General features: G+C 27.6%; 1 protein-coding gene across 2 annotated transcripts in view; it reads right to left on the bottom strand.

The window, feature by feature from the left end:
- Positions 1-301: 301 nt before the first annotated feature.
- Positions 302-22,882, bottom strand: part of gig (tuberin) — an 83,642-nt gene continuing 61,061 nt past the window's right edge. For both annotated transcript variants that reach the window (XM_067282278.1, XM_067282279.1), the window contains exons 28-42: positions 19,080-19,193; positions 18,755-18,927; positions 16,219-16,360; positions 15,909-16,036; positions 10,547-10,707; positions 9,215-9,410; positions 8,556-9,095; positions 3,146-3,296; positions 2,983-3,061; positions 2,823-2,909; positions 2,559-2,742; positions 1,735-1,874; positions 1,008-1,086; positions 799-887; positions 302-585 (exon numbers count right to left, since the gene is read on the bottom strand). In XM_067282278.1, the coding sequence (XP_067138379.1) occupies positions 391-585; positions 799-887; positions 1,008-1,086; positions 1,735-1,874; positions 2,559-2,742; positions 2,823-2,909; positions 2,983-3,061; positions 3,146-3,296; positions 8,556-9,095; positions 9,215-9,410; positions 10,547-10,707; positions 15,909-16,036; positions 16,219-16,360; positions 18,755-18,927; positions 19,080-19,193 (2,458 nt within the window). In that variant the 3' untranslated portion in view covers positions 302-390. The remainder of the gene's footprint in view (positions 586-798; positions 888-1,007; positions 1,087-1,734; positions 1,875-2,558; positions 2,743-2,822; positions 2,910-2,982; positions 3,062-3,145; positions 3,297-8,555; positions 9,096-9,214; positions 9,411-10,546; positions 10,708-15,908; positions 16,037-16,218; positions 16,361-18,754; positions 18,928-19,079; positions 19,194-22,882) is intronic.

Below are 22,882 nucleotides of genomic sequence, written 5' to 3'. Positions count from 1 at the left end.
TGCTGACAGATTCTTTGTAGATTTAATATATTAATGCTATCAAAAAGAATGCGATTTACCAGGCTTTAGTTTATCTCTTTAATATTTAAAAAATTGTCTTCTTCAATAAACCACGAATTTTTAATATTAATAATCTGCAAAAATTATGAACAAAATACAATAATATTTCTGGCGATAAGTACAAAATATTTTTTTTTTTTTTTTTTTTTTATTTGGTCAAATATATATATATATGTGTGTGTATATATATATATATGTTGGTTTTCATAAATTTTTTAAACAAAAGACTAGTTGAAGATAATTTTAGTTTTAAAATATAGGTTTAAAGCAACTGCAAAAATTCAATGCTAACAATAAATTATAAACTGTGTTGATAAAAACATTTTCGCGTTATACATAATCTGTAAAATCTTCTAAATGGCGGGCACATTCTAATCCTCCCGAAGAATCTATGTAACATTCTTCGGTGGAAGTCTCTTGCCTTGCTTTTATGTGCAATTGTTTAATTTTCCTTAATCTTTCTAACCAAGTTGAGAAATAGGGATCTAAGTTTCCTTCTTTGTACACAGTAATCATTGAGATCAACTATAAAGATAAAAATTATCTAATTAATATTACGCATCCTGTGTACATTAAATACGTCTTTAAAAATATAATATCATTCTGTTTTCTAAGCTAGATAATATAATTTTATAAATAATAATTAAATTACTGTAGTATTTACATAACACAACATAACTGATTTATAAGTTTACTATTTTTAAAATTTATTTTAATAAGATAATTCCATAAACTCACATTAGCATGAACAGCAAGCTGCCTAACAAATATAGGTAAGCTCTCGTCTGAAACAATATGAGGCTCTAAATGTCCAAACTCCGTTATTTCTAAAATATAAAAAAACAAAAGTATATTACTTTGAATTTCGTACAAACTTTTTTAAAATTTAATATTTATAAAATAATAATTTGGTTAAAACAAGGGTTTTTGTTACAGATTTGTTTCACCTGATTTTAACTTTACTGTTACTACATTCAACCCGAAATCTTCGGGACAAATAATTACACACGCCGACGTTAGTTGGCTCTGTAACAAAATTAAAAATAATATTTTAAAATTAGTCAATTTTTTTTAAAATACCGTATTAAAACTGTTGTTTTCAAGAATCAGAATTTACAAAAAAATTATATTAAACAGTAATAAAAAAAAAAAATAGTTTCTCTTCGAGATTTAAATTCTAATTAAAAAAGTATATATTAAATATTATTGAAAAGATAAATCCAAGAATATTAAAGGTTGTTATGTTAAGAAAAAATAAAGAAATGTATTATTGTTTTAAATTGTGTAATTTTTAATGAAAATAAAAGTTTTATAATTTAAAAGCATTTAGTTTTGTTTAAGCTGTTATTTTCAATAGCTAGATTTAAACTGTAAACAGCTAAAGATGAGATAATTAAAAATTTCAATAAAACCTTTTTTGAATTAAATCTGTTAAAATATTTACTATTTTCTTTACTTCTCAGAATCTAACTGTAAATTAAACAAAGTAACAGGAAAAACAAAAAAGTGTGTTTTAATTTTGTATGTATTGTAATGGGTGTGCGAGACCTTCAAAAATCTAGACAGAATTTGTCCTTAAGCAATCTGAACTTATCAAAAATCAATTGTGTATAGTACAATGGAATGAACAAAACATATCTTAAAAGAAATTCAAAATAATAAAAATAAAATTACTTTAATCGTTCCTAAAGAATAGTCCTCTCCACTCTCATTATAAACAATGGTAACAAAATCATTTGCAATGTGTAATTTCTTCATGTTACCTGCTGGATCTATTTCTTTATTTGGCATCATTGTGGCAACGTGAAAAACAACTGAAATGAAAATTATTTCTCATATTAAATCATTATAATCGGTTATGTTTATGGCCTTTTAGATCTTATTTATATTATAACTAAATTATAATATAACAAATAGCTAGTTTCAAGGTAATGTCCTCTTTCTGTAACAATAATGATGAAAAAAATCTAAACAATATAATAAAAAATTAAATCGTTTTCACATTACCTTATTGAGAGATTTAATTATAGACAATTTTTTAAATATTTATTTAAATCAATTTAAAAATTTAATTAAGAAGTTTGTTTTTAATTTATATAGTCATAATGTTTATATATAATGTTTATACATATATCTTAATTTCCTCTTTATGGATGAATGAACAATTTTAAATATTTTTATAAATTATCGGCAAAGTAAATATACTGTTCAGTTTTCTTTAAATTTTTAATTTTATTTTTATTATATATATAAGGTACATATGTAAATAACTTTTCTGTTAACTGATTATTCTTTTAATGGCATTAAGAAAATATAAATGGCTATTGAATACAATTAAAAATTTATAAAATGCAAAATATAAATATAACCAATAACAAGCCAGATTATAATATTAATTCAAATGTGTAATCACTGGATTTATTAATACTAGCTTAAATATAACCCATAAAATTCCATGATTAGATATCATAAATAAAATAATAATAATAAATATGTACTTTGTATTAAGTCATCATGCCAAATATATGCAAACTTTCCATCAGCTTTGCTATCTAATCCACCTAGATAAACTTTCCTTTGATCGACTTCACTTATCTGTACTACCGTGCCTAATCCGTGTAGAAATTCGGTATACCGAATGGATCCGCCCTCGTTGCGAAGAATAACGGATTCTTGATTTGCCTAAATTTGCAGATATGCAAAATATCTCCTATTAATTTAAATTTAATAAATTTATTAACTTATTTTGAAATTTTACGTACCTGACCGGGTCCTATGTAAATAACTCCGATTTTGTGCGTTTCGTATGCGGGAGTGTGGTCGATCATTTTAATGGCACGAGTTATAACCTAGAATTATATAAAATTAAAATGATTACAAATACGAAATGCTTATTTATTTATTCCATTAAAAAACATTTACCTCAGTTTTTGGTAATAGCACCGGTTTATCGGAAGCTGTACCAAATGTTGCGCTGTGATATAATTGGAGGAATACAAAACTATAAAAAAACCAAAAATATATTTTAGGAAAATTTTTCTATGGTTGATGTAAATTTGTATTTTGTATCTATTATATGTATTACCTGGGACTAAGACCGCTACGATACATTTCACGATAAGACGACGAAACCTTGTTGGATGACTGCAACAATTTTTTACTATGAACGGGACTCATTACAGAAATAGTATGTCCTCTATCTCTATAATAATTTGTAGGAGGAGGAGATCGAGGTCCTAAAATTTAAATCATAAGAAATAAACTATCATAGCCATTAAATAGTATAATCACATATATTAAAATTATTTTAGTCTTATTTAAACAATTTACCATTAAAAAAAATTTTGTAGCTAGTTATGAATATAATCAATTTATGTAAAAAAAAAAAAACCTATCAAGTGGAAAAAGTCGACGTGCATTTTAACATTTTATGATAATTCGATCTATGCCATTATATTACATTACCAAATTTATATTTTCTTTTCATACTATTAATTAAAATTTAAATTAAATGAAAAAATTTCAAAGTCATAATTAACTTATATGATTGTTCCAATCAGTCCATTTTATACATTATTTTTTATGAACTTTTCTGCTCTAATTAATTATTATATCAACTTCCACCTAATTATTCATTAATTTATATTTTTAAAAAGAAAAAACTACTCTGTATGTTAAATAGTCTTATTTTTTCCTTTTCTGTTTACTTTAAAGGGCATCCAAAATGGTCAAGGATTATGTTGCCTTAGCAATTTTGTATGTAAAATTTGTAAAATTAAATTATTATTATTGTTGTTGATACAATATATTCAATTTCTATTTTCCTAATACAGTATATTACATTTCTTATATTTACCACTCTATTTATTTAACTAATTAATTATCATCAAGAGTTAATCTTTGAAACTCAAAAATAATTAAATAAAATATATCTAAAAAGTTGTTTTGCCATTTTGATCGGGATTTGTTTTTATATATTATAAAATGATTTCTGATTAAAGATGGCTAAACATCAAAGTGGTAAAGGTGTCAACCTGCCACTCCAAGGTTCTGGGTTCGAATCTGGTTGAAGCACTTTAGAAATTTTTCACGGGCAATCTGCTCCAGATACATTGGGCCTATTTCTCGCCACCTGGCCACTCTGAGTCTGGATGAATCCATAATGGATATGGATAAAAGACTTTCTTAATGCTTACAGGATGAAAAGAGTTTATTAAAACGTTTCTGAAGTAACAGTATTCTTCCTTCTTTGTAAATAGCTAAAATTTGTAATAAATTATTATATTTCTCATATTAATGTCAAACTTTTCCCTATTATTAAAATTCTCTTTTATTTTCCTTATTTTCATACTTCAGTGAAACAATGAAATAACATATTTTTTAATTGTGAATGTCAAATTCATGAAATCGGTGAAACAAAACAAAGCCATCTCTGCGGCAACAGTTTATTATTTTACTTTCCTGGCTGATATATATAACAGAGGGAAAGTATGGTGAGCAGTCAAAAAATGACATCCGGATTTTTACATTTTTGGACTCGGGATCTTGAAACATAGAGAAATGCAAAAAAAAAAAAAATTTGGGGGTTATTTTCTGTATGTATGGAAGTTTGTTTGTAGCATGATTTTGTTCACCCTGTTTAAAGCTTAACTCCTACGCTTTTTGTCAAACTTTTCTGAAATTTTGCAGGGAGGTTTGTTTATTAGGGGGATTAATGCTATTGAATTTTGGCTATAAAAGGTTGAGGGGGGTGGGAAATAAAGGGGTTGTACACTGAGTGGCCAAAACATTAGAGGCACCCTCTAATAACGAGTTGGTCCACCTTTAACTCTGATCACAGCCAATATTCTTCTTGGTATGGACTCGACAAGTTGCTGATACTGTTGCTGAGGATTGTTGGCCCATGCTGACATAATGGCAGCTCTAAGTTGGGTCAGATTGGATGGTGGTGTTTCCAAGCTTTGAAGTGATCTTTCGACTTCGTCCAACAAATGTTCTGTAGGATTAAGGTCAGGAGACTGAGCTGGCTATGGAAGCAGATTAAACTATGATTGATGTTCCCTAAACCAATTTGAGACCAAGCAAGCATGATGTCATGGTGCATTGTTCTGCTGAAAGTGGCCATCTCCATCAGGGAACATTACAGCCATAAATGAGTGTATGTGATCAGCAATGACATTGAGATAAGCTGTTCTATTCAGAGAGGTGCCCACAAATATCAAATATCAATCCCAGTGTACTCCAGGAAAACATTCCCCACACCATAATTCCACCGCCACCAGCCCGAAGAGTTGTCATTTGGCAGGAGAAGTTCATGAATTTGTGCTGTTTGCACCATATTCTGATCCTGCCATCTGCATGATGAAGCAGGAAATGAGATTCATCGGACCAGGCTACTTTTTTCCAGTCCTCAAGTGACCAATTTTGTCATTCCTGGGCCCACAACAGGCACCTTTTCCTATTTTTCTGTGATACCAAAGGCACTCTTAATGGTCTCCTGCTGGTAAAGCCCATCCTTTGCAAAGTGTGTTTTGTTATGTGTTGGGGTATGCTTTGTAATGCACCTGCATTGAATTCAGCTGTAATTTGTCATGTTGTTGCCCTTCTGTTGCTGCAGACTATGCATGCTAATTGCCTTTCACCTCTCTCGTTCACCAGCCTTTTTCGACCAGAATTGTCCTTATCGCTTGAAGTTTTTTTTTCTCAACTGCCACTCTCTAAACACCCGAGATACTGTTGAGCGAGAAAATCCTAAAAGAGTAGTCATTTCAGAGATGCTGACACCAACTCTTCTTGCACAGACGATCATCCTTCATTCAAATTTCACTTAAATTTTTCATCTTACCCATTCTGACATTAATTTCTATGATAACTACATCATCTGAAACCGAGCATACCTTATATAAGCGACTCTGCATTGTCACGTCACTTTACATCACTGTCGGACTGATTTACATTCAAATAAGGGGTGTCTCTAATTTTTTGGCCACTCAGTGTATGTACCTCCAAGTATGGTCAGACTTCATGATTTTACTCGTTATTAGCATTTACAATTTTTTTAAAACCCACCCCTACCCTCAAAATTAAGCTTTTTGCCATTTTATAATAGTTAAAAACATAAAAAATGTTTTTTAATAAAATATGATAACAGATGGCACCACATACTTTGTTTTAAATATTGCCAGGAAAGTTAAGCACTCATTGCTGGATTTTCTTGTTTTATAGTTACTATAAGTAATGATTAATTTGTATAAATAAGTCAAACTATTATATAAATTGTATGATCTACAAATATAGTTTTAGTTTTTACAATAATTGATTTTATTCAAAGTATATAACATATATCTATAACATCTTATATATAAAATTGTCGTGTCACAATTTTTGTTACCGTACTCCTCCGAAACGGCTTTACCGATTTTTACCAAATTTCATATGCATATTCAGTAGGTCTGAGAATTGGCTACTATCTATTTTTCATACCCCTACACCATTTCCCCCTTTCAAAAATATATTTATATATGGATTAAGGCTTTTATGTCCAACAGATGGCGCTAACTTCTGACGACCTAAGTTTGCTTTTCTGTCAGGCATTCTGCTTTTCTGTGAGAACGGACTGAAGCAGATCATTTTCTATCTATCTATATAAATAAAAAATATAACGTTCGTTTGTTCCTACCGATTCCTTTGAAATTTTGACACAACGTTGCATTCGAATACGCACGTGTTTTTATATAATATACATGTCGAAATTCCCCCCAGTCGGGGGAGATGGACGGGATTAAGGCTTACCGTGAAGAACTCAGCTTCTATTATACTATTTTACATGCGGTTTTTTGCGTTTTTAATTGCGTTTTAATAGGTTACGTCAACAGAATATACACTAAAAAGGGATTTTTAGATATTCCCCAGCGGGAAAAGTGACGGGATTAAGGCTTACTGTGAAGAACTCGGCTTTTATTATACTATTTTAGATGCGTTTTTGATTGCGTTTTAATAGGGTACGTCAAGAGAATGTACACTAAGAAGGGACTTTTTGAAATTCCCCCCACGGGGGAAGTGTTATACATTTATAATAGATACATTTTGAGCCACAGCAACGCGTGGCCGGGTCAGCTAGTATATATATATATATAATATTTTTTATTTAGTTCACAGGTGAACTAAATAAAAAATATTATTTCTGATCTGTAAGACTAAATATCTGCATCTATAATTCTAGTATAATAAGTCCTGTTAATTGATAAAAAAAGTACTAGTACACAAGATAAATTTTAAATTACGTTAGAAAACACAAAGGCATAATAATTAATAAAACAAAATAAAATTTGTTTTGTTTCACTGATTTATATGTGCTGATAGTTTGTATTTTGGATTTTGGACAATGGATCAAATTATTACATGACACAGTCTTTACAAGAAATGTTGCAACTGACATCTCATGTTAAAACCTTAATTCAAACTCTGATTGTAGACAAGATATCAGCAAATCTAATGACTTATCAGAACACTTCAGCTATTTATGGCACATTGATTGGCTCATCATTTAAAGAATTTAAATATTGATTATGAATATGAATTTTTCCAGGAATGTATTCTTAGGCATTGATGGATGCACTTTCTAACATTTTCTAAGTATCTGAAGAGAGTAAGAGGGGAGAAAATATCAAGATATATAAGAAATGATCATATCAAATTCTCTGGTTTAAAGTTTCTAATGATATGTCTGTTACGACATATCATTAGAAACGTTGATAACATTTTAATGTTATTAAATATGCTTTATTTATTATATGTTGATCTCAGTGATCTCATCTATCAAATTCCTTATACCTTCTCTGATTGACGTATGTCAAAATTAAAATAGAAATGCAAGCTTTGTTTTTAAACATAAACTGCATATGCAATTTTTCTTGCCTAAAAAATTACATAAAAGACGTATCACATTGGCTACATGTGAGTAGAGTAGAATAAACCTCTATTGTCAAAATGTTAATAATGCTCTGTATAAGGATCATACTATACATGGGTTAGAAAGAATTTTCTCACATACAGTACACAACCCTTTACATGCAGAAATTTAAAAAAAACGTCATACTATATGACTTTTTTTTTTAAATTACAGATTAAGATAATAAAATAAATGAATTTTTCCTCTGTTTTCTCTTTTAATTATTAAATAATAATATATATTAAGTGTCCAAGATTTTAATTTAAAAGAACATATTGAAATAAAGTATGAATTTTTTAGAGTTATCAATTACACTGCAAAAAACACAGATTATGTGAATGAAAATAAACCTACAAATCAATGATATAAAGTGTCTATAAAAATGTTACAAATTCCAAAAGCAAATACTTAAAATTGAATGGATAGGTGAGGTGATACATTATATCTATCATACTTTACTATTTACAAGTGAGAATTATAAAAAAAGACTATCCATCTAAATATATATACATAATTAAATAGTTTAAAAATTCATATTTTTTACCTGCTGTTTTACCTGGAGGACTTGTAGGAGATGACTTAGTTTTCCTAACAGCCAATTGAGGACTTGCTGAGTGAGGTAATGGTGGACTAGCAGAAGATTTTAATTCTGACGATGCAGAACCACTTACATTACTGAGATCCAGACGTAATTTTAATCTTGATTCTTCTCTCCGAGGTGAACTAGGAACCGCTTTTGGTGGTTTTGATTCTTCAGAAATAGATATACACTTATCTTCTTTACGAGGAGATTTTCGAATCACTGATTTTGCCTGTTGTTCTCCTAATCCCGTTTCTATTACTTTTGGTGCTATTTCTCTGCTTTCGTTGAAGTCGGAGACATTTTCTGCATATACAGAGTCTTCATTTGTTTGACTTGCATTTTCTGGTTTTGTTTGTGTACCATCTTCACTACTTTTCAAATTTGAATTGCTACATATATTCCACTCTCCTTTCATTTCTGGACTAGAATTAGTTCTTCTCAAAGGAGAATTAGATCTCTGATGAGAAACATTTGAATGACTTTCTGATGATTCTGAATGATCTGAATTTAATACAAAAATCTGTATATATTTATTCAAATAGTAATACTTAAAAATACTGAATATAAATTTAAAGTATATAGTAAATATAATAGTAATAAAAATAAGCTAATAATAATACCAGTATCTATCTCACTATTTGTAGAATGAACTTGTTCTGCAATATCTTCTAAAGGATCTAAAGGTAGCATTGATAAGTGCTGATAATCATAGTAAGAATCATCATCAACTTCACTGTCACATTTTTCTTCTACATTTAAATCTCTATTGGTTTTATGAGGTAGAAGTAATGTTGAAATATCAGGAAGATTAAGATCCTAAAAAAGCATTTATTAAAAGAAAAACAATTTAAATCAAAATCAAATCTAAAAATTTTAGTTAAAAAAGCATAGTAATGGATAGAAAAATGTATTATTATTATTTTTTTTAACTATACTGACTATAACTATGTCTTTTTAACTAGTACAATCTCAGTAATTTGTATGTTTGCTGGTTTGATACATCCAGTTATTCGACACTAGTTGACTCTTAGATATTACCATCACTGCTACCAATTCCCATTAGTTCAGCTTCCCTTAAATTTGAGCATCTTTCCACTAAATGTGATATGATATTGATCCCAAGTTTGAACACTTGAGCTTGGGCAAGAAGTTAAATGACAGACTGCTCAAAAAAAGGCAGGGTAGCTTATAATGCAATACTATATATAAATATTGATATAAAAACCAGTTCCTGAAATTTTCCAGCAAAAATATTGGACCTCCCACTAAATTTTGTATGGTCACTTCAATTTTCAACTAAAATTAGTGGAAAACCATCAACTTGGCAACACTGAATACTGGTGATGGCAGCATACTCAGACAAGAAATGGCAAAGAAAATTGAAAATTATTTTAAAAGGACTGACAATTAATTTGAGAACTCTAAAATACAATAACACATGATGTATAAATATTTTTTTCCTAATAATTAAACCATTAAATTCATCCTACTTTTAATAATCTGACACTGCATGCCATCAGGTTACTGAGACTGTACTATACTATATTGCTCTTTTTTAAATGATATTATTTTCAATTGATTCTGGTGGCAAAGTCAAATTCATAAAAGTTTATTTAATTTGATATTCCTTTTCATTAACAAAATAATTACAGTGAATATATTGCTGCAAAGTATATATTTTTGTCAATTAGATCTTTGTCCAGTGAGAGAAGGTCATTCTGACCTTTTAAAAACTGTTTGAATAGAAGTAGTGTTTACGAAACTATTCTATTCCAAGACTGTTCTGAAAATGATCTCTACTCTGTTTTCCTCAATTCTATTTTTGTTCAATTTAGCATTAATTAATTATTCTATCTACAACAATATATTCAAATATCCAAACATCAAATATAAATGAAAAATACCTAAGAATTTCATAAACTATTTATAGTTAGTTAAACAATTGAACTCACCGGAGGGCAATTTGGCAAAAATAAACGATTTTGAATTCGAAACATCCAAGACGTATTGCCAGTTGGTCGCCTGATAAATATTTCAGCCCATCCGTTGCACCAACAACTACATAAATTTCCAGATGAACACTTAGCATTTTTAAGTTTTTCTTCTTTAGAATCTATATAAAATATTTACAAAAGTAACTTAATTGATTAAGTCAAATTGCATATTTTCATTTTAATCAATAGCAAAATACAGATTTTTTTTCATTTCTTAGTTCAAATTTCTTGTATTTTAAAACTATAAAATTAAAAAAATTAAACACGAACAGGCTCCAGAGTCACTTCTAATATTTAATATCTTAAGTCTGAGAAAAAGAATTTCTTCAGTTTAAACTGAAATAATCTAAATCTAAATATCCTATGTCTATATATGACTCTGTGCAAACCACTTTTTATTAATAGAATGCACATTCCTATAGCAACCAAATTTACTTACATTTAAAAAAATAAATTACTTCCATGCTTTGGCCAGTTAAAAATTGACAGGTTTCGTTTCTTCTCCTATCTGATTATTCAATGTGTAAGCTCATTAAAATATTTTTATTCTGCTTTTTTGCTTAAATGATTTTCAAATTAATTTGATTACGTCATCTAAGATTAGTAATTTTTTTTTTTACAATAACAATTATTTTTTATATTTGATAAGTCTTAACACAGTGTATCACATCTTGCAGTGTACTTTAGTTAATTTTAAAATGGGACCTAGCATTAAAAGTAACTGTTTTTCTTGAATGTAAATGAAATTTCTTGAATACAGCATTGAAAAAACTTGCCTAATAATGTTATCCGAGGAAAAATGACATTTTCTGCTACAAGTTTAACAGATAGCCATTTACATAAATTCAAAAATTGACAAAATTGGATAAGTTGAAATTGCATTGCTGCAAAAACCTGATGTTACATCTATAAATGCTGATAGTTTATATTTTGGACTTTGGACAATGGATCAATTTATTACATGACACAGTCTTTACAAGAAATGTTGCAACAGAAGAGATTTTATGGTTTAATAAAGCATGTTTAGTTTTGAATAAAAATAAATTTTCTCATTTCTTCCCCCAACATTTTTGACAGATTACAGCTTATATTCATTATATTTATTTTAAATTAAATTAGTATTCACATCCTTTATAAGATAAAGAATTTTATTATTATTATTACAAATTATTCTGAAATAAACATATTTGATTATTATTTACTTTTTACACTGACCATTCACTTTCAATCATTAATATGAACATGAAATTCTCATTACCTATAACTGTTTTATACCCCCCCTTTTAAAAGTATACGACAAATCTTTCCTTAAATCAATATAAGATTTATACACTTAAATTTATTTTTCAGATAACAAATTTTAACATGAAAATTCCATTTAACAGTTTTTCTGAGAACTAATTTGGAATTCTCTTACTGCAATCAGGAAATCATTAATCAACTTTCATTAAATTTTTGCTTCTTAAGATCTGAACTGAAATCATTTATATTAACAATATTAATCTTGAGTTTTTGAAATTAATTTAGTGATTTTTTTAGCAATGATAAGTTTATACAATATCCATTAAGTTAATAAATTCACTTTATTTATTAATAGCATTTTGTTCAAATAAAGACACGAATCATTGCTTAATACGTAATCATGTAATATAAAGAAACACAAGACTTAGTAGTAATTAATTATTTATTTCTGTCACCAGATGGAACCACTACTCAGTCATAAAAGTCAAATTTTTATAAGAAAATTCTGTTTAAATTATAAACTTTACTTTTTTTTGTTAATCCTTTAATGACTTATGATTATTATAAATCAAATGAATTGAATTACTTGCAGCACTTTCAGTTCCTTTGCTATTGGTTTCTTTGTAACTTCAACGACACTTCATTGTAAGCAGGTTGATCCGATAGTTAAATGTTAAATGAGATTTTGATGCTAGTTATATATGAAAAATTATATATGGATCGCATACAGTGATACAAAACTGTTAATATTTACTTTACTGTTCTCTGAAGTATGTTTTAGTAAATGGAAATTAATAATTTGAATAATGAGTTATTCAAATTACTGATATTTATACTCAGGGAATCTAAAGCTTGTATGAGGAGCTTGCTGGGGGTAGAGCAGGTCCCTTTCATTACATTTTATTTGAATAAGTGAAATACATAGAATGTTTCTTTATTAATAATAGCAGTATTAAAGATTTTATTTTCATTAGTGAAAATAATTTTACAGTGTAAGAACCACAATGGCCCCTGTTTTCTCTGGGCCCAGAAAAAATCCCCTCTCTATATTATATCTAAACAGTTATGTATAAATATGTATTAATCTCAAATGCACAATTTATTGGAAAAATCCTGATATTTATTCTCTTCTATACTTTTTGTTACTTATCAATTATATCTTAAAAAACTTATGTATTATTTATATATTTATAAAATTTAAATATAGGGTTGCCAACTGTACTGAATTTTCTGGAAAATAAAGAATTTTGTATGTTTGTGTGCATGTTTGATTTTTTGTAGTTCATCTCTTTTTCATTAGTTGTTGACATCCTTAATTGTAATCCTAATTATTTTCATTCCCATTAGTTTCCATTGTTTTTCATTTTTCTCTCTTTCCATCCTGTTGTCACTAACAGGGCCTCTTTTAATCACACTCATTGTGGGATTGGTCAGGCCCACAATGGCAATGGCAAGATGCTGGGAGATGTAGCCTGACATATAAAACGAACTGCCATAAAAAATTCTTGGGCTTTCTCACCCATTTTCAATCCCAGATCTTCTGAGCAGTTGGTTGATGCCTTAACTGCCTCAGCCATCTGGCTATCTCATCAACATTATGAAAGGAAGAAAATGTTCTCAAGTTTGTTTTAAGTTTTCATTTGCTCATCACTTTTCATGTTATTTTTTCCCACACTGTTTGGAATTTGTTACTTTAAATGCTGGAAATCCTATTGATCACACTTAAACTTATTTAAAAAAATCTCCAAACAAAAAGTTATTTGTAACAGTTTTTTTACAATTGATCTAGCCATTTTTGACTTTATTTTATTAAACTTTGAAACTTATTGGATTAGTGTTGCACACACACTATACACACACAGACCTACACATCCATATTTCTTCCATTTTTAAATACACTATGATTTTGAAATTAAATTTTAGAATTTTTTTTTTATGGAGGAAAAAATTTTTAAATCAATTTTATTATGTTATATTACCTTTCTAAATTGTTTCAAGGCAAATAAGTGCCATGAAATAAGTAATGCTCATAAATTTTATTTCCGTGCTCATCTGTATATAAAACAGCTTTTCATTTAAATACTGTATGTAATTTAGTCTGAAAGGCATTTTAAATGTTAAAAAGCTTATATGAGCTGAGAAGCTCATATAAACTGACGTGATCATTGAGCAGTACAACCAAAAATGTCTAATATTACTGAATTATTTGTACATATAATCTAGTTGCAATGCTTACTGTAAATGTAACATTTTATTGATTGCAAAATGGATCTTTATTTCAGGCAAGTAAAAGAAAGTTAAAAAAGTCTACATATTAATTAAAAGAAGGTTTCAGTTTGTCCAACTTCATTTGGGTAAATGATTGGGGCTAAAAATAAAGTTCAAGTATCAAATTAAAGCTCTTACCAAGCTTGTAGATGATGCTACTAAAGAGAGATTTGAGAAAGGTGCAATAGTTCAAGTGTGGTGGAATGGCAAACAGTAATTGTTTGCCATTCCACTATACTTGGTGCTCATGTGTTATCTAGTTAGTTTAGTTTGTTTTTACTGTTCTTACTTTTTGCATTATTTTTTAACATTAATAAATTTAAATAAAATAAAATTAAGAATCATTTTTATTTTTTATAGATTTATTTTCCTCATATAATTAATAATTTTATCTTAACATACTAATTACATTACAATTCGCCTATATTTTTAATTTAACCATTCATTTTCTTATTTAACATTAAAGAACATGAGCTAAAGAAGCAACAGTCTTCAACATCTAGACAGTGGACTGAAATTAGCTCTAGAACAGGTTGCAACCTGAAGAAACTTGCATCACTAAATTTGAATGTGTTATAGTAGTTGAAAAAGTTTCATTTTAATGACTGTTGCCAAAATGTAAAAATAAAGTTGTATTCTACCTGTTCCCATAAACTTCTCGAAAACATCAACTGCTCAAGAATACCTATCAATGTATTATTGAGATATCCAATAGAATTTCTGTCCTAATTGAGATGAATGAACTTTTATCACTTAAGTTAACATTAAAGATCAGAGCTGTAGTCAAGCTCATCAGGAACCTTGACACTAAAAAAATAGTTAGTTAATGGAATAAGATTAGTTATATGTGGTATAATTAATCTTGTTCCATGACATTTTAATTGTGTTTAACAACACAATGTTATGTCAAGATCCTAGCATTAATTGTGTTGTTAAACATACTACATGTAACTAATGGGTGAAAACCCATTAATTTCAAGTGATAACACTTCATTTTACAATTAAACAACTCCAATTTCCCATCATCCTGGTATTCTCCACAACAATGAACAAAAGTCAAGGACAGGTGCTTGGTAAGATGATATTTATTTATCAAAGCCAGTTTTCAGTCATGGTATAATACATACGGTCCTTTCTCAGTCCAAATAGGAAAAAAATTCTTACTGTTCAACATATCCTCACCAAATTTAGCATGAATGAGCACCAAAAAATACTGTGGGGGTTCCAACATATTTTTTCTAGGATGCTAAAGAATTCCTATTCCTGAAACATACTCCCTGTAAACTTTAGCCCAAGCAATTTTTTTGTGTTATTAAATTTCATTTTTGTAAATACTTAGATAAAAAAAATTACTAAGACCAATAAACACATATATTAAATATCTAACATAAATATGTATGTAACATTATTTATGGTATTGATAAATATTAATTTAATTCAAGTGAATTTTTTATTGTTTTCAATGCTTTTTTAATCATCATCTTATCTAAGAAAAATCTCATTAATACTAATAATTAATATGAACACTAATCAATTTATATGTTAAAGCAATGGCAAAGTTTTAAAAAATTTCTGGAAAGAAATGTATACTATTCTTTCAGTAAAAAGAATTTAAGAAACAGTTATATGCATTATAATTTTAAACTATGTATAGATAGTTTATCGAATTAAAGATTTCATTTTTGAGTAAAACTTAAATAAAAGTTAAAAATTGTTAAAAAGGAAGTGATTTCAAAAAGACTGTCATTACATTGTATATTTGCATAAATAGTCAAAAAATATTAAAAATTTTTATTGAACATATTATTACCTGGTGTTAAATCATCAGTGGGTTTAATAATTGAAGTATTTTCAGATGATTTGGCAGAACTGCTAGTCAATATAACTTTGGAACTTGAACTTTTAAGTTCAGAAATAGAAGTAAGTGATTCCATTAATCTGAATTATAAAAATATAGTAAGTGTATTATATAAAAATTTTTTCATAATAAGCGAATTCAGATTAATAATCAAGAAAGAAGAAAACAAGAAAAATTTTAATAATTCATCTGAAGTAAGAAAGTAATAATAAATTTTATTATTTTTTATTAGTACAGAAAATTAAATGAAAACAAAAATTACCTTCCTTCTGGTAACTGACGATGAAGTAGTAAATCATCCTTTGTTCGTGAAAAATTGTAATTGATTTCAGTATTAGTGGTTTGATTAACGGCAGAACGATGTCGCCTTCTTGTTGACTGTTCCACAATGGATTTGGTTGTTTCTTTTTAAGTATTAAAAATTTTATTAATATATATTTTTGATACTGAAATGTTAATAAAATACAATTTGTTATTATGACAAAATTTAATATATTAATTTTTTATTCTTAAAATTTGTGTGTTTTACCTGAGAATGATTTCAATTTCTTTTGATATAAATATATAGAATATAAATTGCTGCAAAAAGAGCTCAAGCAAAATATTTATGCAGTATAGTATATACGACAAAACCATAGTAAACATTTAACCAGTAATCTTTTTTCTAAAAAAAAATTACTGTTGTTACTATGCACAGATGGTGACTGAGTATATAACTACTGTTTTTACTGAGCAATTGCCAGTATTACATATAGCTATTACTGTATTTTTGTGGAAAGACTGGCATGACACATCAAAATGGGGGAGTATATTTTAGTCAGTTTAACCAGTATGCCAGAAACCCTGGGGTTTCTGGCATACTGGTTAAACTGACTAAAATATAAAAATTAATCGGATCTAACAAAACTAGTTATAAATTAAATGCTAAAGAAAGCATTCTTCCATAAAATAATTAACGACTTATTGACATTAGTAGTAGTAGTAGCAGTAGTTGTAAGTCAGTGATAACAACCTTAAAAATAACACCTTCCTCTCAAATTTCACACAAAGCTTATGTTAATGTATGTTGAGATAATTTATAGCCAGTTTGTTAAATTTAATGTTGATTTTTGTGTTTTTAATCAAATAACAATAAAATACCCATAAAAAAAAGCATTTTCAGAATTCCAAGAGTATTTTGTGTGGTTAGAAAGAAGAAATTAAATGTATAATCGTAGTTTTTGATGTAATGAAGAGTTTCACAGTTTTAGAATAAAAACTGGTTCCTTTTTACATAAAATAACTCATTTGTTTTTTATAGGGCTCTAGATATGGCTGTATAACCTCACTTAAACTGGCTTGCTGGCATTCACTTGAGATAAACCATTAATGCCAGTTTTTACCATATAAAAATATCTGATTTTGTGGTCTCCCCAAATAGATCGTCAAGCTGGTCATTCTGCAAAAAATACAGTAATACTTTTTCATGTTATCTGACAGTATGGCATACTAGCATGATATGACTGAAAAATGACCTTGCATTTAACATAAATTTCAGACCAATTCTTCATTCTGCTATGTAGGGTTATAAATTTACTGACTTTTTTACCAGTAATATAGTAAATTTTCAAAACATTACTGGTTTACTAATAAATTTTTAAATTTTGATTCCAAATGCAAAATTCTTATTAAAAACATTATGCTAATAAATTAGGTATAAAAAATATGTTTAAAATAAAACAAAAATGAAACCTTTATTTGAATTCAATCATTAAATGATTTTGCTCGTTTTGTAGTCAAATTTGATCATTTTATTTCATATTTTTCATAATGTAAACATAAATACAGCTCAAAGTCTGTTAAATTTAATAATTTAATGGAAATTTATTCAAAAATATGCTAAATTTAAGCATAATAAAGCCCAAATTTAGCCTCAAAAATACTGAACATTGCCAAGAGTCATGTTGTAATTAATATATTTAGTTTTTGGATATTAAGCAAATTAAAATTGCTGAAGTGGCTTTTTCCTAATAAAGTGAAAGCTTTTCAGAATATATCATTGAAGAAAGAGTAGCAAAATGGCAGATAATTTGTCAGAACAATGAAAAGATAGTGTCCAATTTTCAATTTTTTTTTCAATCTCAGTCAATGAAAGTACAAGCATTAATGCAGTGATCAAACTGTCAATGAATATGATGAAAATCTAACCATAACTGAGAACTACTTGAGCTCATACTATTTCATGACACCACTAGTAAAAAAAAAATATTTTTTAACAGGTAAAAAATATTTCAGTAAATGTAATCTTTCTGTTAAAATTAGTTTGTGTTGCAACAAATACAACTGTTTCTATGATAGGTAAAAGATGCTGAATTTGTAGCTAAGTTGCTTGAAATGCAAATGACATTCAATCAATTAAAAAATTAATTTTTGTTTTTTTTTGTGAATATTCAAGTTAGAAAAGGTGCTATTAAATCAGCTAAAAAACTCTTATGTCACTTTATGTGGATGAGGGGGTCAACTCTTGACCCCCATCCCCATGGGAGTTCTTTATCTGAATTTAATAATGCCTTTCCTAACTTGAATGCTGACCAAAAATTCTTTTTAATCATTGATTTAATAACAGGATATGAGGAGGAGGAGAATAAAGTCGCAGCATTCACTCCACCACAAGTTTGACTGCTCCTGCAGTAGACGTACGTAGCTTTTCAAGTGAATTATAGATACAGATGGATTACATAAACATTTTAACAATACTTCATTATCATTTTTTGACAGTTCATTATTAACAACATTTATTAAAAAGAAAAAATAATTACCATTTTCTGATTCATCATCCAAAACATTTTTGCAAAGAGCATAACATTTCTCACACAATCCATTTTTAAAAGCTTTAGTTCCACATCCACTTGTTGTAATAGTAACAATTTTATTTCCAACCAACCAACTTGCTGTTTGCCCATTTTCCAAAAGAAATTCAGCAACTGAAGATCTATTAAAATAATTTTATTATTTTGATCAAATGGACTTCTTCATATATATTAAACAGTTTATAAATTTTTTCTTCTCGTACATTTTAAAATATTAATTTATTTATATACTTCAAAATAGATTGATTTTTGAATAAATTTTATATTATTTTACCTCTTTGGATGATTAGAGCACATGCCGAATGTAAATCTAGCCATTAAGTCCATGCAAGTTTCTAATAGTTGTGTACTTAACACTTGAGTTGGTTCAGGTGTTGATTGTGAATCACTTAAAAATTTAAATATATTATGAAAATATATTATTATTTTATAATAATCATTAAAATTATTAACAGCATTAGTAATCACTATTGGTAATTTTTTTAATTATTACATACTAAATTATATAAATTGTATGTAAAATACAGTAGAGTCCCGTACAACATGGGGGATTCGTTATGCATTATAGGAAATCGCGTTATCAAAACCTGCATTATCACACGATTTATGAAAGTTTAAACCTTGGCCTATAAGTTGAAAAAAAAAACATATACCTATGATCGACAAAATTCAAGGGTTGTTGCTTGCTTTATTTGTGCGTTGTACGGGACTCTACTGTATAAAATTATAATAATAAATAGTATAGTTGATACAACATACCTTTAAAAATTTGTCAACAATAAATTTATTAATTTGTAATTTGCCACTCTGATTAGTACAAATATATTTTTAGCAATATGAAGTTTCTAATTTAATTCTTAACAATATAAAATATAATAATATATTTTAATAAAAGTAAATTTTTTTGAAAAATATTGTATAAAAGTAAGGCATTGTTAATATAACATAATATTTAGATTAGTTAACATTTGAATAATAATTTTTATTCTGCAGAACTTATATTTTTAATTTCAAAATTAAATATTTTAGTTTTTACATGCAAATTTTAATAAATTTAAATTTATATACTCTATAATTATTATTTTTCTGTTTGTTTACAAATCTCATGCTATATTATCATCTTATGAATGTATGCTGCTTGCCTACATAAATAATATACGTTGGTATAAATATATTTGTCCGTGGCGTGCTAAAAAATTTCTAGTCCATTCCCACAGATATTATAAAATAGTATTTCTAAAAGATTATAAAATATGTAATATAAATTATATTTTTTATACAGAATGACAAAATAAAAATTTAAATAAATGTATTTAAAGAATTAAATTTTTTGTAACAGAAAAGATATAAGAAAATTTAGGTTAACTTTAAAATAGCGAAAAAGGGTTGAAATCCTAAATTATTCTTTTCTTTTTCAATTTATGCAAATAATTCTTTTATGGTTAAGTTTAATTACCATTATTTAAAATTTGATCAATGTAGTAAGAGCTATCTTGTATCAATACACAGTCAAATCCAGTTAGAAGAGCATCGAATAAGGGAGCAGTTCACTTAAGATATAATACATAGGGGAGAAAATAGGTGCTATGTAACAAGACTCCTGTTAACAGAGCACCAGATAGTAGAACAGTTTGTTTAAATGAGGGCTGTATTCGCAGCTTTTTAGAACAGCAGTCTGTATAAGGGAACACTATTATTGGAAGATTTATAATGTTCTATCTTTAATCACATCACCTAGAATGCATGTAACAGGGCTCTCTATACTACAGTATTTATTGAGTTTATCAAAATATGCAATATGATTATAAAAGAAAATGAGTGGGAGGAAGATGAAGACAAAACAAAAATTTTTCCATGAATTAATAAAACCTGCTTTTCATAAAGATATACTGTTTCTATGCTTAAATGAATAGTGAGAAAATGCTTAGAAAAAATTTTACTGACATATAATGTATTTTATGAAATCGAGGAAATAATTGAAAAGAAAGCTGCGAGTAATTGTATCCAAAAGAAAGTTACAAACTTCTTTAAGTAAACTTTTTAGGTTCATTTGTTGCATGAATAGTTATGAGAGTATATAATTCATTTGAATATTTGTAAATTATTGCAGAAAAATTTGATAAAAACTAACTTTATTTTTGAAATACTGTACTAATTTGTTTTTATACTGTATGTCCATTAGAGGGTATTCAGAAATTTTGGAGCAAGGCTGTTCACATCTTTTCAGCCTCCTACGGTATTTCTGGGAAGAAGTGAAAGTAATCTGACATACCAGTTAAATTATATTCATATTTTTTCACCTTGCTATCATGTTTTCCATTTCTAGCCATACTTGGCCAATAAATCTCATCCTAAATTTTTTTTATATTCATGCCAAATGTCCTTCATGCAATTTACAAAGTATCTTATTTCTCAATGCTTGAAAAACTACAATTATATTCTCATAAAACACTAAGTTGACAAAACTGATCTATTATGATTTTTCCTCCTTAAACATTTAAATTCATTTGATGGATTTTCTGATACAAACTGCAATTATAAATGTAACAATACAGAAATTAGACTTGCCTTATCCACACATACATTATATAAATACTATCTTATGCATTTATATATCTTGCAATTTTATCCTTAGTGTGAAATTATTTTGGTAATCCTTTATAGCAGCGCTGGCCAACTTATAGTGAGGTTTGATTGAATTTCACGAGTTAAAAGTATTAATGATCTACTTCACATCTCTGGAGGTGAAGTAGATCATTGGTACTTGAAGTAGATTCCAAAAACATTCCTCAAAGTGCTAGCCTGGATGAGTACCTCTAGAGTAATTTCACAGACCTGGGTCACTCAGAGTAGTAGGCTGATGTCTTAACTGCCTTGAATATCTAGCAGTCTCAGTATCTTTCCAAATAACTGCCAAACTGATAGTTATTTGGAAAGAAAGTTTCAACCACACCATGTTACAAACATCTTTATTAATAATATCTGCCATCAGGAAGGTACAAACAAACATATATTCCTAACACATTCATGAGTGGGATGGTCCCCTCTCCTTAAAATACCTAAAGTGAGCATAAAGTAAAAAACTGATCACTCATATTAAATAAAAACTTATTCAGCTTTGATAAAATCTCATTAAACTCTGTTGTCAATATTGCAACAAACTTATAACATAATTTGTAAACTGCACTTATAATGCAATGAAAAAATGTAGTAACTTTCAGAGTTCAAAATTACAACTGGAATAGACAACTAGTAAGAAAATTATGTAAGGTGTTGATTTTCTTACTGATTTTTAGAGTTTAAATTATCATATTTTAACTTATAATTGTAAGTTTTACTTCTTTAAAATATGCAATACACAAGATATTCATAGAATAAAAATACTAAACATTCTGAAACACTGCTTGTTGTTTAAATAGTTTTCATGTTATCATAAAAGTGTTCATTTGAAAATAATAATGGAGTTATGAATGAAAATATAACTTATTTAATATGTTGTGTATTATATATATTGAAAAAGTTATATATGTAAAATATACAGAAGCTACATGTAACTTCTTATGTAAAAAAATTAACATGTAAGATACATATAATAAGAAACTAATGTAGGAGAAAATAAAACAATGTTTCATTCTCCTACTGCTTTCTCGACAATGTTTCATAAATAAAAACGTTTTGAAATGTTCCGAGTGCAATGATTAAACAATAATTTATTTTGTGTATTCTAACTCTCTTTATTCCATTTAAAAACAAAATTTTTCAATTTAAGTCTATAGGAATTGATACATAATGAAAAAGAAAAACTTATTCAAGTATGAAGAGAGAAATTATTCAAATGAGCAATGGAAATTTTTAAAATATAGAAATATCATTCTATGCAATGTGTATATATATCTATATATCATATGTAATTTTCCTTCAGATGTAACAGAGGTATTTAATACTTTTAGAAATATTTTATATTTCTTGCTAGAGGTATAAATAAATAATCTGATATATATACTAGGCCAGTTTTTTTTCCAAGCTCTGATGGTCCATAAAACAAAGACAAGTGTAAATAGTAAAATGAATTTATTA

This window comes from Centruroides vittatus, unplaced genomic scaffold (genome assembly GCF_030686945.1).
Source record: "Centruroides vittatus isolate TY-2023 unplaced genomic scaffold, ASM3068694v2 contig_950, whole genome shotgun sequence".
Lineage (NCBI taxonomy): Eukaryota > Metazoa > Arthropoda > Arachnida > Scorpiones > Buthidae > Centruroides > Centruroides vittatus.
Note: the sequence above shows the minus strand (reverse complement) of the source record. Positions and strands in the feature narration are given on the sequence as shown.